Below are 15178 nucleotides of genomic sequence, written 5' to 3'. Positions count from 1 at the left end.
GATCTTTTTTGTATTAAGCTCTACAAGGCACATTCTATGATGAATGTACATAATAAGAATTTGTGTTTGTGTGGGCCATGTTAGTCAGTCTAATCTCAGTGCATACTGAGAATACACATGGAACAGGCAGTGCAAGATGTTGTGTGTAGACTCCAGGTCCCTTTGGCTCGGAGCACATGATTCCTTATGCTACCTTCACCTGCTGAGAACAGCAAACCAGGAACACACACACACACACACACAGATGTGCCTCACTTTTTGTAGTTCGTATTCTCTGTTTTGCACACTCTCTTTTGGGAAATGGGACCTTGCAGTCAGCAGAATATTCATCAGATAAACCTGCGAAAATACAACACACTATTTATATAAATGCATGCCTTATTTAGTATGCAATAGACAGACAAGGAAATTCACAACTGATTCTGCAGTCGCCACATTGTCCCTTTTCAATTTACTACTAAAACTAATAAAAGTTCTCTGTAGATCCCAACAGCAGACTTAATTGGATTTGTACATTTTCTGAAGAAATGTGAGTGGAGTTTGCCTGTAGAAAACTTGCCACAACAATGCTAAGGTGTTGCTATAGTATTTTGCTTAAAAATAGCTCACCCCCATGTCTCTGTGATATTATGGTCTATAGTTATGATTTGGGTCATCGTAAGTTTGATCGTGTAAAAGGTAATAACCTTTCTTTAACAAGCCACATACTTTGAGGTATCATTCATGTCCATAAAACAAACATTGTGTGACAAATCACATGCCAAAGTTTAATACTTGGGGTTAGGGATTTGTTCAGATCCCTAACCTTAAGTGTGTTTTAAAGTAATAGCAAGCACCACAATTTTTGTTTTTGCTGACTAGTGTGTCTTGTAATGGAGGAGCAGTCACGACTTCCTTTGAGAAGTTTTTTATTCTTTTGTGTGTCTTTGTGTGTGTGTGTGTGTGTGTGTGTGTGTGTGTGTAGGTCCAAACGTCTGGGCCGTGCGTCACAGGCCGTGATGTGGGCAGAGTGTAGGGTGCTGGAGGCAGGGTGTGGAGGCAGGAGAAGGTTTCTACGTTCGTCTGTCATGAGACTCCCATGCTCCTTCTGGTTCCTGCTGCTGTTGTGTGCTGGAGGTCTTCTTCTGCTGCATCTACTGGACCTCTCAGAGACACTCCAGCAACAGAACCAAGGTCTGTCAAACTTGTACTTTTAACTTTAACAGAGATTCAGACAGCTTTTTTCTTTCCGTTTTAAAGGGGTTGTTCACTCAAAAATGAAAATTCTTGCATTATTTACCTATTGTCATTTTGTTCCAAACCTGTTTCAAAGACTGTCAAGAAAATGTCCAGGTCTTATTTTACTCCATAATGAAAATAAACTAATAAATAAACCATATTTTACCAGCCAATACTCATTACCACAATGCATAAAGTTTTTTATTATGATATTCTCATTACCTCAATGTTGAAAAAAGAAAATCATAAATTATTGAAATTGTAAAATATTTATATATCATAGTAATTCTTCCTTAGTTCTGCCTTTTGTTTTTGGCTGATTTTGTAATAAAATAAAAACAACTATTATTTGTTTTGTATTGATTTGAGGTTAAATATGGCCAGGACATTTTCTTGACAAGTTTATTAAGAATCATCCTTTTGCAATTGTAAATGGAGACTGAGGCTGTCAGTCCCAAACATTATGTCTAATATTTCCATTAGTGTTCCATGGATGAAATAAAGTCATACAGGTTTGGAACAACATGAGAGTGAGTATATGATTACAAATTGTTTTTTGGGGGTGAACTATCCCTTTATCAATACCATAATTGCAACAAGACATTATCTTTTTACACTCTAAAGGAGAGTTCATACCAACAGCAATAAATTGCTGGTGGTCACGGAGTCTGTTCTTGCTTTCTGGTAGATTTACCTACTTGACCGCTGTGTCCAACTATATCAGGCTGCAGATCACCTGAGCAACATTTTCATTCCCACTGGTAGTCAGCACATTATATTGCTGTTCATTTGCATCACCAATGGGTCCTTCCACTAATGCCGCTGGAAATTGACAACTTCTGGTCACTTCAAATCACTGTCTGTGTAAACGCCCCTTAAGACACAGAGTGATTTGAACCCTTTAACTGAAAACATGTTACGGACCAAATACAAACAATTTAAGTTGTTTTAAGATGTGAATACAATCCTTGAAATCATTCAATTGTCTTATAGCACTAGACATATTGTGCCTCTCCAGCAAAATAACCATTACTCCAAAGTTTCCTCTGAAAGAGCTAACACTGTGTTTGATTACTGCCATTTTTCTTTTTTTTTTATGTGATAGCATGCAGGGAACTGAGCTTTAAAACTCACAACATCTTCCCTACTGAGCCATCAAAAGCAGCTAATATTGTCTGTTTCCATCTTGTGACAGAGGACAATTGTTAGCTGAACGCACAAGCTCATGAAAATGATATTATACTGATTGCGAGATACGCAGGGGAGATATTGCAACGTTGTCTCTCCGAAATGTGGGTCAACAGAAAAGTCTACCAAAAGACTTTTGAAAGGAAGTTGCCTGTCGAGCTCACTTCTGTTTGTTGATGCAGTATTTAACTTAATCAGTGTAAACAAAATGGAACTGATTTACAGAGAGAGAGAGAGAGAAAAAAAAGCACTTATGGCTAGGTTTGCTTGTTAATGTATGCAACTAAATCCCTATAGGGATATTTTTAAATGCAGGTTTAAAAAATTGGGGGGAAATCACTGAAATAGAAATTAAACACATTTGTGGAGTCCCCTGATGTTTCATCAAACTAGAATACTAGAAACATAGATTTTTTTATGTTTCTGGGGATACAGTGTTGTGATATTGTTCTTTATCTGTCCCAGTTTTCATAAATATTCCAAAATATTCCTCACTCAATATCTTTACACAATCCATGCTGATATACTGATAACAGAAAAATCTATTCAAGAAGGCATTCGGTAATGTTCTAGGATGAGCTATGTCTTATTTAAAGCTCTTCCATTCAGTATGCATCTCAGCCTTGGTGATCACTATTTAAATAATAAAAAAAATAATCTATTGAGCTTAACATCTTACCCTTGTCTTACAGTTTAAAGTATCAAAAGGACTATATCGAGTTATTCTTTACATTTTTAGCAGGGATTCCTGTAGTGAATATTGGGTAGTGGTGCATCTGTCTGACAGTCTTGTGATTTTGCAGCTACCAGCATTTTGTTCTGCCGTCCTGAACTCTTCTCGCTCACTGTGATACTGTCATAATCGTATTAATATTATTAATGCAATTAATGCATTATAGTTGATGAGTGCCTATGCAGTGACACGATCAGAGATGTAGTGTATTTAATGACTGTAGTCTGGAGCAGAGATAGCAAGTTACAGCAGAGCTGATTAAGATGAATAGACAGTGAAACTATTTCTAGCTTTGGGCATCTCCAGCACAAAAGTGCAGCTGAATCAGGTAAACTATGTTTGTTGTCAGGTAAACATGTGGTGCCATTTTGTCATGTTAGAGACACCCAAAGAGAAAGGAAATAATAGAGTGACAAAGATAATATCAATATATGATTAAAGAAGACCATGAATAGCTGGATTAATGTTTTAAATTGTTTAACAGTGTGGGAGTCCCCAAGAGCTTGGACTCAATTCAAACAGTGCATTTGTTGGACAAAACAGATTGTCCCACCCTAAACACCATTGTTTAAGCCATAATGTTGTGTTGGGCTGGTAGGGTCACTTATGATTCAGTCATGAAAAGGAGGAAACATAAATAGCTTTTTGGCTATTGGTTAACAATGTTCAATAGTCTGCAAATTGATGTCACCAAAAACAGGATTTCTTGTTTGGAATAACATGCACCGATGAATCCTTTACAATAAGACTAGTAAGTAAGAAGTTAAATAGGGTCAATTTTGATTTCATGTCAACTTTACATTTTACAAAAGCTCTGATGCAATAATTTTTTTTTAAGAGGGTGTACATTTTATTGCATTAGAATGTAAGTAGAGAATGACTAGACCTGAGATAATTAAATCAAATCCATTACTACTGACTCAAGTCTTATGTAAGCACTCACTGGTGGGAAAACTATTGTAGGTAACAGTTCAATAGTGTCCCTCTCAGTCTATTCAGTTTCATCTCTCCTGTGCTGATTGATCTGTCTTTCTATACCATCTGATCCCAACCACCCTGTCAATGACAGCTGTCTCTGTGGACCAACCACCCCCCCACACACACACACCTAATTTCAGTATGACTTCGCAGTCTAATAGTATTACCATTTATCATAGGCCAGTTACATTCAATGGTTATTGTATACTTGCCAGTACAGTGGTCTAATTTTTGCTCTCATGCTCTGTCTCTGCAGTGATACATTATACAATACATTCAGCAGTGAGTATGGTAGTAAGAAAACTTTTTTTTTGTCTGTGTCTGTTTGAATGTGAGCCAACATGAATGAGATGGGCCCAAGAGTAGGCATGTCTTAGTGTTGATTAAGAAAGATACCTTGTTCATGAAAGAGAATGAATCATGTAAGTAACTTTTTTTTTTTTTTACTTTCTAATTACTGCTGTGAATGCCTTCATGAGTAGCAATTGTCTAATTTGATATCTTGCTAAAATGTGCATTTGTAATATTTCCATAGATATATCCCATTTATTTGCAATTACATTACGCATTTGGTAGACAATTTTATCCATAGTGACTTAATATAATGAGACACAATCATGATTTTCTTAGTTCGGGCAAGCAGTACAGGGCGAGCAGTACAGCCAGCAACTCTAGGCAGTTGATGTACCAACCCAGTCGCGGTCCTGTCCAGGAACCAGCGGCTGCATGCCCGTTGCTCACAGCACCAAAGCCCAACTTGGAGGCGTGTGTGGTGACCATGATACGTCTGGACACCTGCTGTAGGGAAACTCCTGCCCAAAAACCGCAGCGTTAACCGCTCCAGGCGGTTGGTTGGTAAGCCCCTCCTCCCCTCGCGGTCAGCAGCCGTTCCTCCGCATCCAGGCAGCAGGGCTCCTATGTCTTCCAGCGGATGGCCTCGGCTGCCTTTTGGCACTATGGCACATCCCTCCTCCTTCACGGGTTTCAGCACCAGCGTAAAGGGGGTTAAAAGAAGGAGGCGAGAACTGGCTTGACAATATAAATAATATTTTAATATAAAACTCAACCAAAAAGACAAACACACACACAGTTGTCCACCTGACCTAACAAGCCTCACTATTAGGGCTGCACGATTTGGGGAAAATGTCATATTGCGATTATTGAGGCTAATATTGCAATATGCGTTTGCAATATATTAAACAAATGGTAACATGAGTCCACTTGCTTGGTTATCAAGGAAAATGCACAAATAGATTACTGATAATGCTGAAATGTGTATTTCTCAACTCAAACATAAAAACTAGCTACAACAACAACTATAAATGCAGTGTTTTCAAATTAAAACATTTTTACAAAATTAAATAATAACATCTTTGCATTACAGCAAACTTGTTATTTTCTCAATATTACACCTAAATAAAATGGAACAATAAATAAGAGCATACAAATTTTCATGAAAATAAGATTGTCCAAACAAACGGACATTTAATCAGAATGTAACATGTACTTTCTATAAACTCTTTTGAAAAGGAAACTGGATATAAAAGTGTGGTTCACTCAAACCACTAAAATTGTTGTTGTTGTTGTTGTTGCTGTTGTGTTTTTTTTTTTTTTTTAAATGACCAACTGGTATTTCCAAATCCTCTTTCTAAAAAGTTCTACTTATCGCTGGTACCTCTTGTCCAGTGTGTGGATCATTTTCTGAAATCCCACTTTGCTAACAATGCATCATGTCTCTTTATATCTCTGTGAAGACTTGTCATATGGTGTGACACTCACAACACATCTGTAATTGTGCTTTGTTTGGATTACTGGGCTTTTTAATGTAGTTTTAGTCAATGAAAACTGTTGACATTTTAGTCATATTTTAGTAACATTTAGTCATATTGACATTTTAGCCACTGAACAGAACATTTTAGCCATAAGAGTATTATTGATAAGCATTTGTCAATCTTGTCTATCCAAAACCAATATATATATATATATATATATATATATATATATATATATATATATATATATATATATATATATATATATATATATATATATGTTATGCTTGAGTAACGAGGCAGACGAGGAAATGCGGATCCAAACGCAGCTTGAACTTTATTAGACGAACCAAAACAGGAAAACACAAAGGAACAACCCACGAAGGGGAAATTAAACATAAAATAGTAAACTACACACGACGTGAGCAGAACAGGGGACTGGAGGAGGAAACACACACCGGGTTGACATCAAACAACGATCGACGGAGACTGAACAAAGACACAGGGTATAAATACATAAACAAGGGGGAAAGGGGCCAATGAACGAACAGAACTCAAACAAGATAATAAGGTGATTAACAGAAGCAAACGGCAGACTAATGAGGGCAGGTGAAAACAATGACAGGGAACACGAACGCTAACAGAGGACTATGGAGTTACATAAGGGACTAAAGTGAAAACTAAGAAGTGCAAAAGTGACAAGATGGAAAACAAGAGGGCAACAGTGAAACAAGACAGGGTAACCGTTACATAGCCCCCCCCCCCTCAAGGATCGGATACCAGACGATCCTTGACAACAAACAACAAAAGACAAAAAATCCACAAGGACAACATGAGGGCACCAGGGGCAAACAGACAGTACAAGTGGGCACATGGGCAGACCAGGGGGCACACTGGGCAGGCAGGAAGTCCGGGGGGCACAGAGGGCAAGACAGGCAGGTCCGGGAGGTGCCAGGGGCAGACAGGAAGTCCGGGGGGGAAATGAGTCAGTCCACGAGGGCACGAACGAAGGTGAGACAGTCCACGGGGGCACAAGTGGAGATGAGGGTTAGGGGCCCAGGGAGGTATCGACCGGGCAGGGACAGGTTTTGATGGTCTGGGAGCGGGCCATCGGGCAAGGACAGGTTTGGGGAGCCTGGGAGGAGGCCACTGGACGGGGACTGGGTCAGGAGGCCAGGAGGGGGGACTCAGGACGGGAACAGGGTCAGGAGGCCTGGGTGGAGGCCACAGGACAGGGACTGGATCAGGGGGCCTGGGAAGAGGCCACGGGACTGGGGCTGGGTCAGGAGGTCTGGGGGGAAGCCACAGGACAGGGACTGGATCAGGGGGCCTGGGAAGAGGCCACAGGACGGGAGCAGGGTCAGAAGCCCTGGGAGGTGGCCACAAGACAGGGACCGGGTCAGGAGGCCTGGGAGGAGGCCACAGGATAGAGGCCGGCTTTGGTGGCCTGGGAGGTGGTCGTGGGCCAAGGGCCGGTTCAGGGGACCTGGGAGGTGACCACGGAACAGAGGCCGGTTTTGGTGGCCTAGGAGATGGAGTGGCCACAGGGGAGGCCGGCGGCGCTGCGTGAGGCGGAGCCAAGGAGGACCTCTGAGGCGGAGCCGAGGGAGGTGATGGCTCAGAAGGCCCAGAAGGCGGGGCTGAGGGAGGCTCAGGAGGTGGAGCTGAAAGAGGCTCAGGAGGCGGAGCCGGGGTAGGCGGCACCGTGGGAGGCTTTAGGAGCGGAGACCAGGAAGACTCTGGAGGCTCTGGGGGCAGAGACGTAGGAGGCTCTGAGGGTGAAGCCGTCGAAGGCTTGAGTGGCTCGAGAGGCGGGGCCGGAGGAAGCTCGGCAGGCGGAGCCATAGGAGGCTTGGGAGGCTCTGAGGGCGGAGCCGTCGAAGGCTTGAGTGGCTCGAGTGGCGGAGCCGTAGGAGGCTCGGGAGGCTCGGCGGGCGGTGCCGTCGAAGGCTTGAGTGGCTCGAGTGGCGGAGCCGTAGGAGGCTTGGGAGGCTCTGAGGGCGGAGCCGTCGAAGGCTTGAGTGGATCGAGAGGCGGAGCCATAGGAGGCTCTGGAGGCGGAGCCGCAGGAGGCCCCGGGGGCGGAGCTGCAGGAGGCTCGAGAGGCGGCGCTGCAGGAGGCTCGAGAGGCTCTGGGGGCAGAGCCATCAAAGGCTTGAGTGGATCGGGAGGCGGAGCCGTAGGAGGCTCTGGGGGCGGAGCCGTAGGAGACTCAAGAGGCTCTGGGGACGGAGCCCTGGAAGGCTCGAGAGGTGGAGCCCTGGGTGGCTCGAGAGGCCTGGAAGGCGGAGCCCTGGAAGGCTCGAGAGACTTGAGAGACGGAGCCCTGGAAGACTCGAGAGACTTGAGAGGCGGAGCCCTGGGAGGCTCGAGAGGCTTGAGGGGCGGAGCCCTGGCAGGCTCGAGAGGCTTGAGGGGCGGAGCCCTGGCAGGCTCGAGAGGCGGAGCCCTGGCAGGCTCGAGAGGCTTGAGAGGCGGAGCTCTGGGAAGCTCAGAGGGCGGAGCTCTGGAAAGCTTGGGAGGCTTGAGAGACGGAGCCCTGGAAGACTCGAGAGACTTGAGAGGCGGAGCCCTGGAAGGCTCGAGGGGCTTGAGGGGTGGAGCCCTGGTAAGATCGGAGGGCGGAGCTCTGGAAAGCTTGGGAGGCTTGAGAGGCGGAGCCCTGGAAGGCTCGAGGGGCTTGAGAGGCGGAGCCCTGTTAGGCTCGAGGGGCTTGGGAGGCGGAGCCCTAGAAGGCTCGAGAGGCTTGAGAGGTGGAGCTCTGGGAAGCTCGGAGGGCGGAGCTCTGGAAAGCTCTGGAAATTCGGACGGCGGAGCTCTGGAGGGCTCGGGAAACTCGGATGGCGGAGCTCTGGAAAGCTCGGGAAACTCGGAAGGCGGAGCTCTGGAAAGCTCGGGAAACTCGGATGGCGGAGCTCTGGAAAGCTCGGGAAACTCGGAAGGCGGGGCTCTGGAAAGCTCGGGAAACTCGGATGGCGGAGCTCTGGAAAGCTCGGGAAACTCGGATGGCGGAGCTCTGGAAAGCTCGGGAAACTCGGATGGCGGAGCTCTGGAAAGATCGGGAAACTCGGATGGCGGAGCTCTGGAAAGCTCGGGAGGAGGAGCCCTGGAAGACTTGAGAGACTTGGGAGGCGGAGCCCTGGTAGGCTCGAGAGGAGGAGCCCTGGAAGGCTCGGGAGGTGCTGGCTCTAGGATGGGCACGACCACTGGCGCTGGCTCTTGGACGGTCACGGTTACTGGCACTGGCTCTTTGACGGTCATGGCTACTGGCACTGGCTCTTGGACGGTCATGGCTTCAGGCTCTGGCTCTTGGACGATCGAGGCTTCTGGTACTGGCTCTTGGACGGTCACGGCTACTGGCACTGGCTCTTGGACGGTCATGGCTACTGGCACTGGCTCTTGGACGGTCATGGCTTTAGGCACTGGCTCTTGGACGGTCGAGGCCGCAGGCGCTGGCTCAGGGACGGTCGAGGCTACAGGCGCTGGCTCAGGGACGGTCGAGGCTACAGGCACTGGCTCATTGACGTTTGAGGCTAACGGCACTGGCTCACTGACGTCTGAGGCTACAGGCTCTGGCTGGGTTACCGTGGTATGTGCCGGCTTAGGTTCGCCGGGCGCTGAGGGCAGAGTCAAGGGGGGTTTAGGGCATGGGGCTGCGGCAGGTGGAGGCTGGAGCACAGAGACCACTCCCTTTCTCCTCTTCCTCCGGGCTGATGCGACTGGCGAGGCTGGGATGCTGTTCCTGGTCAGCGTGGGTTCAGGCTCGCTGGCCGTGGTTGACGACGACTCAGGCTTGCTGATGGTAGAGGCCGTAGGCGCTGGTTCGCTCACTGTGACATACGTGGCCGCTGGCTCGCTCACTGTTACATACGTGGCCGCTGGCTCGCTCACTGTGACATGCGTGGCCGCTGGCTCGCTCACTGTGACATGCGTGGCTTCTGGCTCGCTCACTGTGACATGCGTGGCCGCTGGCTCGCTCACTGTGACAGGCGTGGGCCCTGGCTTGCAGACCGGGGCAGGCGTGGGTTCTGGCTCGCAGACCGGGGCAGGCGTGGGCTCTGGCTTGCAGACCGGGGTAGGTGTGACAGGGGGGCCCCGGACAGCTGAAGGGTCTCCACAGTGGGTGGAGGGGTAGGGTCCTCCTCCACGACGCCCACGGTGAGCTGTGAGCCGCAAACTAGTAGGGTCGCCTCCAGGAAGTCGCAGAGCGTCCAGCCGTGCGTTGCCTGTGGCAACCGCTCCCTCAGCGCCGCGTTCAGATTGCCCCTAAAGAAGGCCACCAAGGCTGAGTCCGGGAAGTCTGAGACACTCGCCAGGTTCAGGAAATCGTGGATGTGGTCTTCAATGGGGCGGTCCTCTTGCTTTAAGCAGAGCAGATGGTAGTTCGCACGTTGGACTGCTGGATCCATGGGTCGGTCGATCATTCTGTTATGCTTGAGTAACGAGGCAGACGAGGAAATGCGGATCCAAACGCAGCTTGAACTTTATTAGACGAACCAAAACAGGAAAACACAAAGGAACAACCCACGAAGGGGAAATTAAACATAAAATAGTAAACTACACACGACGTGAGCAGAACAGGGGACTAGAGGAGGAAACACACACCGGGTTGACATCAAACAACGATCGACGGAGACTGAACAAAGACACAGGGTATAAATACATAAACAAGGGGGAAAGGGGCCAATGAACGAACAGAACTCAAACAAGATAATAAGGTGATTAACAGAAGCAAACGGCAGACTAATGAGGGCAGGTGAAAACAATGACAGGGAACACGAACGCTAACAGAGGACTATGGAGTTACATAAGGGACTAAAGTGAAAACTAAGAAGTGCAAAAGTGACAAGATGGAAAACAAGAGGGCAACAGTGAAACAAGACAGGGTAACCGTTACAATATATATATAAATACATACATACATACATACATACATACATATACACACACACACACATTTGCAGGCTTTCTTGTGCATCATCTTTAGAAGAGGCTTCCTTCTGGGACGACAGCCATGCAGACCAATTTGATGCAGTGTACGGCGTATGGTCTGAGCACTGACAGGCTGACCCCCCACCCCTTCAATCTCTGCAGCAATGCTGGCAGCACTCATACATCTATTTCCCTAAAACAACCTCTGGATATGACGCTGAGCATGTGCACTCAACTTCTTTGGTCGACCATGGCGAGGCCTGTTCTGAGTGGAACCTGTGCTGTTAAACCGCTGTATGGTCTTGGCCACCGTGCTGCTGCTCAGTGTCAGTGTCTTGGCAGTCTTCTTATAGCCTAGGCCATCTTTATGTAGAGCAACAATTCTTTTATTCAGATCCGCAGAGAGTTCTTTGCTATTAACACACCTACCCCTATTCACACTTGAGACCTTGTAACACTAACGAGTCACATGACACCGGGGAGAGAAAATGGCTAATTGGGCCCAATTTGTAAATTTTCACTTCGGGGTGTACTCACTTTTGTTGCCAGCGGTTTAGACATTAATGGCTTTGTGTTGAGTTATTTTGAGGGGACAGCAAATTTACACTTTTATACAAGCTGTACACTCACTACTTTGCATTGTAGCAAAGTGTCATTTCTTCAGTGTTGTCACATGAAAAGGTATAATCAGATATTTACAAAAATGTGAGGGGTGTACTCACTTTTGTGAGATACTGTATATACAGTATATATATTAAAAACAAATCATATTGTTAAAACTCCCTCCCTGAGTATCTTGTAAAAATGCTAAAATGTTGCCCCATTTTTTAAAATAAAATAATTACAAATATTTCCTAATATGACATTCCTTCAAATGCCGTTTGTGCTTTAATGGAGAAATAGTGGACTTAAAACGCACTATTTTTTTTTCTTACACAGACCCAGACATGGTGTTTTGAAAAAAAAAAAATGGCACTCATAAAACCATACATTTAATACTATGGTTTTTAGACCCCATTCACATTAAAAGTCCAAATTGAACCTCTCAGCCCTCCTTACAATTATCAGGTCAGGGATGGACACTCCATTATGAGGTAATTTCATAGAGTTACAGCAAAACCATTCTAAAGTGCCTGTTCAAGAGTTCTTAGCTGCCAAAATAGTATGCAATCAATCACAGGATAATCAATTGTATTGCTTTCAGACAGCCTATTGCAGTCAATGTGATTTTTAAAGAACTACATTATGGTGCAAGCATTTCCGAGACTGTTCCCCCCACCTAATTTGATTGCAGTTGAGCTCACTTTGCACACCACTTAAGCAAGATCAATACTCGTTTACAGCCCTGCTAGATTTACAAGGCGATTTAGAGCAATTATTCAAGTCAATTTTAACCCCACCTCTGCAGAACATTAACAAACTAGAGTTCTCATTTAGGATGTCATTATTGTCAATAATTTGACAATTTGTGTGCTTAACCTATGACCCACAAGCGAGGTTCTGAAGTGTAAGTGACAGTTGAGGAAACTACCTTGAAACTGTAGCTACAAGCTACAGTCAAGCTACAAGTTATTTATACAACCCATAAAATTAGGAAACACCATTTTTTTCTACCAGAAAAATGTGTCTGAAATTAATCATTTGACAATAAATAAATTCAAATTAATTTTCAAACGTCCAATTCACAAATTTTGCAGTAGGGAAGTACAAGTATATCCCCAATATTTCACTATGTAAAAGGAATATATCTAGGGCTGAAACGATTAGTCGATGTTATCAACAACATTAGCCTTGTTTCCATCCACTTTTCACGCTATTTTGTTATCGACAAAGTAAAAATGCCATCTTCTGCCTGTTTCCATTCAAATGGCCTTTTATCGATAAAAGCATGCCATGCCTAAAAAACACTTTGTCGCATAAGTTTTGGTTTATCGCAACAGAAATCTGCCCTTAAGCCGTTTCCATTCAGAAATGTGTGTTTATTGCTAATTCGCATCGCAGATATCCCCAATTTTTTCCTCTGAAGCTTTGGTAAAATGGGGAGATTGAGACAATTCATTGAAATTAGCCAGTTTACTGTCATTTTAATTTCACAAATAAAAGCAATCAGAAGAGTTGGAATTGCAATCAAAAGGGAGCAGTTGCCCTTCTGTTAGGACTGTAATATTGGTTCTGATATTGCACCTTTCGCAGGTTGCCACTGTTTCCCACCCGAAAGCGAATCGGCATGGCCCTGTTCAAGCTGACAACCTGCACCAAATAGTGGGGGAAACTTTCGGTCTTAGTATAAGGATCATCAATCGATGTGTATATGTGTCCGAGTCTCCCGTCCAGGGCGTGTGGGATTATGTCGTCACTCTCGACTGAGCCTACAGTGCCACTGGACAGGCCGCCTCTGCCCTTCACACCATGGATCTCCTGTAAGTGCACCAAGCCGAGGTGCTCAAAGAACTGCACGAGGGTGGTTCTGACCGAGATTGATGCAGGAACTGCACGAGGTGACCAATCTCGCCCTCCGAGCGATGATGTTCATGGCGTGGTCTCTCGGGCAGGCGATGTCCAACTTAGTGGTCCAGGATGTCCACCTTAGTGGTCCTCTGCCCAGCAAATCCTCAGTGGTTAAAAGGCAGACGGGGACCTTACAACACATCCTGCCCCGGCGCAATGCAATGTCTCTTACCTGCATCTGTTTGTCGGTCAATCGATGTGTATATGCTGTGTGCACAGCTATTAAAGAAAATATTATGCAGTGTAATATCAGGGTTTACATATATGATACATTCCTGATATTTAACAGGCTATTTTGAACAATCATCTAATCTAAAGCATTGCCATCACAACTGCATTATGTCCGGCATATTTCTCCAGCAACTTTTAATGTCCAACTGAACTTGATTATCATCTAAAATACATTTTAGCATCATAATGCAATTTATATTTTATGAAGAAGCTCAGCAAATGTGATCCAAGGTAAAGAGGGTTAGATTTAAAATATTTAAATGTTTTAAAATGTTCAATAGCTCGTTCTGATAGTTTATAGTCTTGAAAAAAGTGCAGAACATTCTGAGAATGCCATTCAGCCGACTTTTTTCATCAACAGTACAGGGTAAAGCTAATTTAAATTTGTGTAAAGAAAAGGCATATCGTCACCTTCCTAAAATAATTGCCTAAGTCATTTTTTGACAAAAATGATTTTTTTGCATAAGTCATCTCCTCATGATGCTGGCTACCTTTGGTAAAATCGCCCACATCCTCAGTTGAACAGATCATGCAATTCTACCCCTATAGTATAATGGCCTATGTCAAGTGTGTGACTTAGGCCGTTTTATTTTGCCTAAGTCAAAAGGCAATGAGACAATTTTACAAGTTTTTTTAAGATGGCAGGTGCATCAAGAAGATGGAAAAGCTACTCAACCTCTGAAGTTATTTCCATGATTCAGGGCTCACCCCTACTGGTAAGTGATGAGGTTTACTATAGACTATAAATGCATAAAAATATTGTGTTTTTGTCTTTTTATTTAGTCTTTTTAGTCAGCATTTTAGTCAAGAAAAATAGCTAAGTCAAGCTAGCATTAGGCTTTCTGTTAACTCTTTTCTGTATTTTTAAACAATATTTCATCTAGTTTTTGTCTAATTTTTTCCACATTACATGATCTAATTATGAAAGATTTGAATAGGCTTTATTGTAATCAAACATCTAGAAACGATTATCAATAAATATCATATATTCAATTATTGGTTCATTGTTTTGTGTTTTCTGAGAAAAGTGAAAAAATGACTTAGGCAATTATTTTAGGAAGGTGACTGATATATAGGTCTAAAAATATATATATTTTTTTATACATTTTTTATTTAATGCTTTTTTCGTCTGGTAATTTATTTTATTTAATACAGGGAATTTTGCCGGCATTTTTTCAAAAGTAAACTATTCTTAATACTAAAAATAAGTATTCCAAAAAAAAAAAAAAGCACACTAATATTTTTCTCCTAGTATTTTGTATTTATTTTGTATTTAATACATCTTTGTGCATAGAAATTATATGTTTTATGTTTTGAGGCTAATTCCTTGACTGACGTCTATTATTTTGAATGGTGTGGAAAAGCAACTTTAATAAATAAATGGATATCTACTGTGATTAAATTTATCACAAACAGTGGCCATTCATTTGTTCTCCTTGCACTTGAAATTTCATGTTTGCAGTATCGCATCTATATGCCGTTATGATAAATTCATAGTCATGTACAATAAATTGGCTTTAAGGATGTATACCTTGTCATCATGATTAACACAGGCTAACGATTGGGGCAAATTCTGTCACGTGACACAAAATTTTTGCATTAATGCCAATTTTCTCGA

General features: G+C 44.0%; 1 protein-coding gene across 1 annotated transcript in view; it reads left to right on the top strand.

The window, feature by feature from the left end:
- The window catches only part of LOC127640353 (carbohydrate sulfotransferase 8-like), an 89783-nt gene that overhangs the window by 25430 nt on the left and 49175 nt on the right, over positions 1-15178 (top strand). The window contains exon 2 of the mRNA XM_052122861.1: positions 965-1173. Coding sequence (XP_051978821.1) covers positions 999-1173 — 175 coding nt within the window. The 5' untranslated portion in view covers positions 965-998. The remainder of the gene's footprint in view (positions 1-964; positions 1174-15178) is intronic.

This window comes from Xyrauchen texanus, chromosome 49 (assembly GCF_025860055.1).
Source record: "Xyrauchen texanus isolate HMW12.3.18 chromosome 49, RBS_HiC_50CHRs, whole genome shotgun sequence".
NCBI classification, from domain to species: Eukaryota; Metazoa; Chordata; class Actinopteri; order Cypriniformes; family Catostomidae; genus Xyrauchen; species Xyrauchen texanus.
Note: the sequence above shows the minus strand (reverse complement) of the source record. Positions and strands in the feature narration are given on the sequence as shown.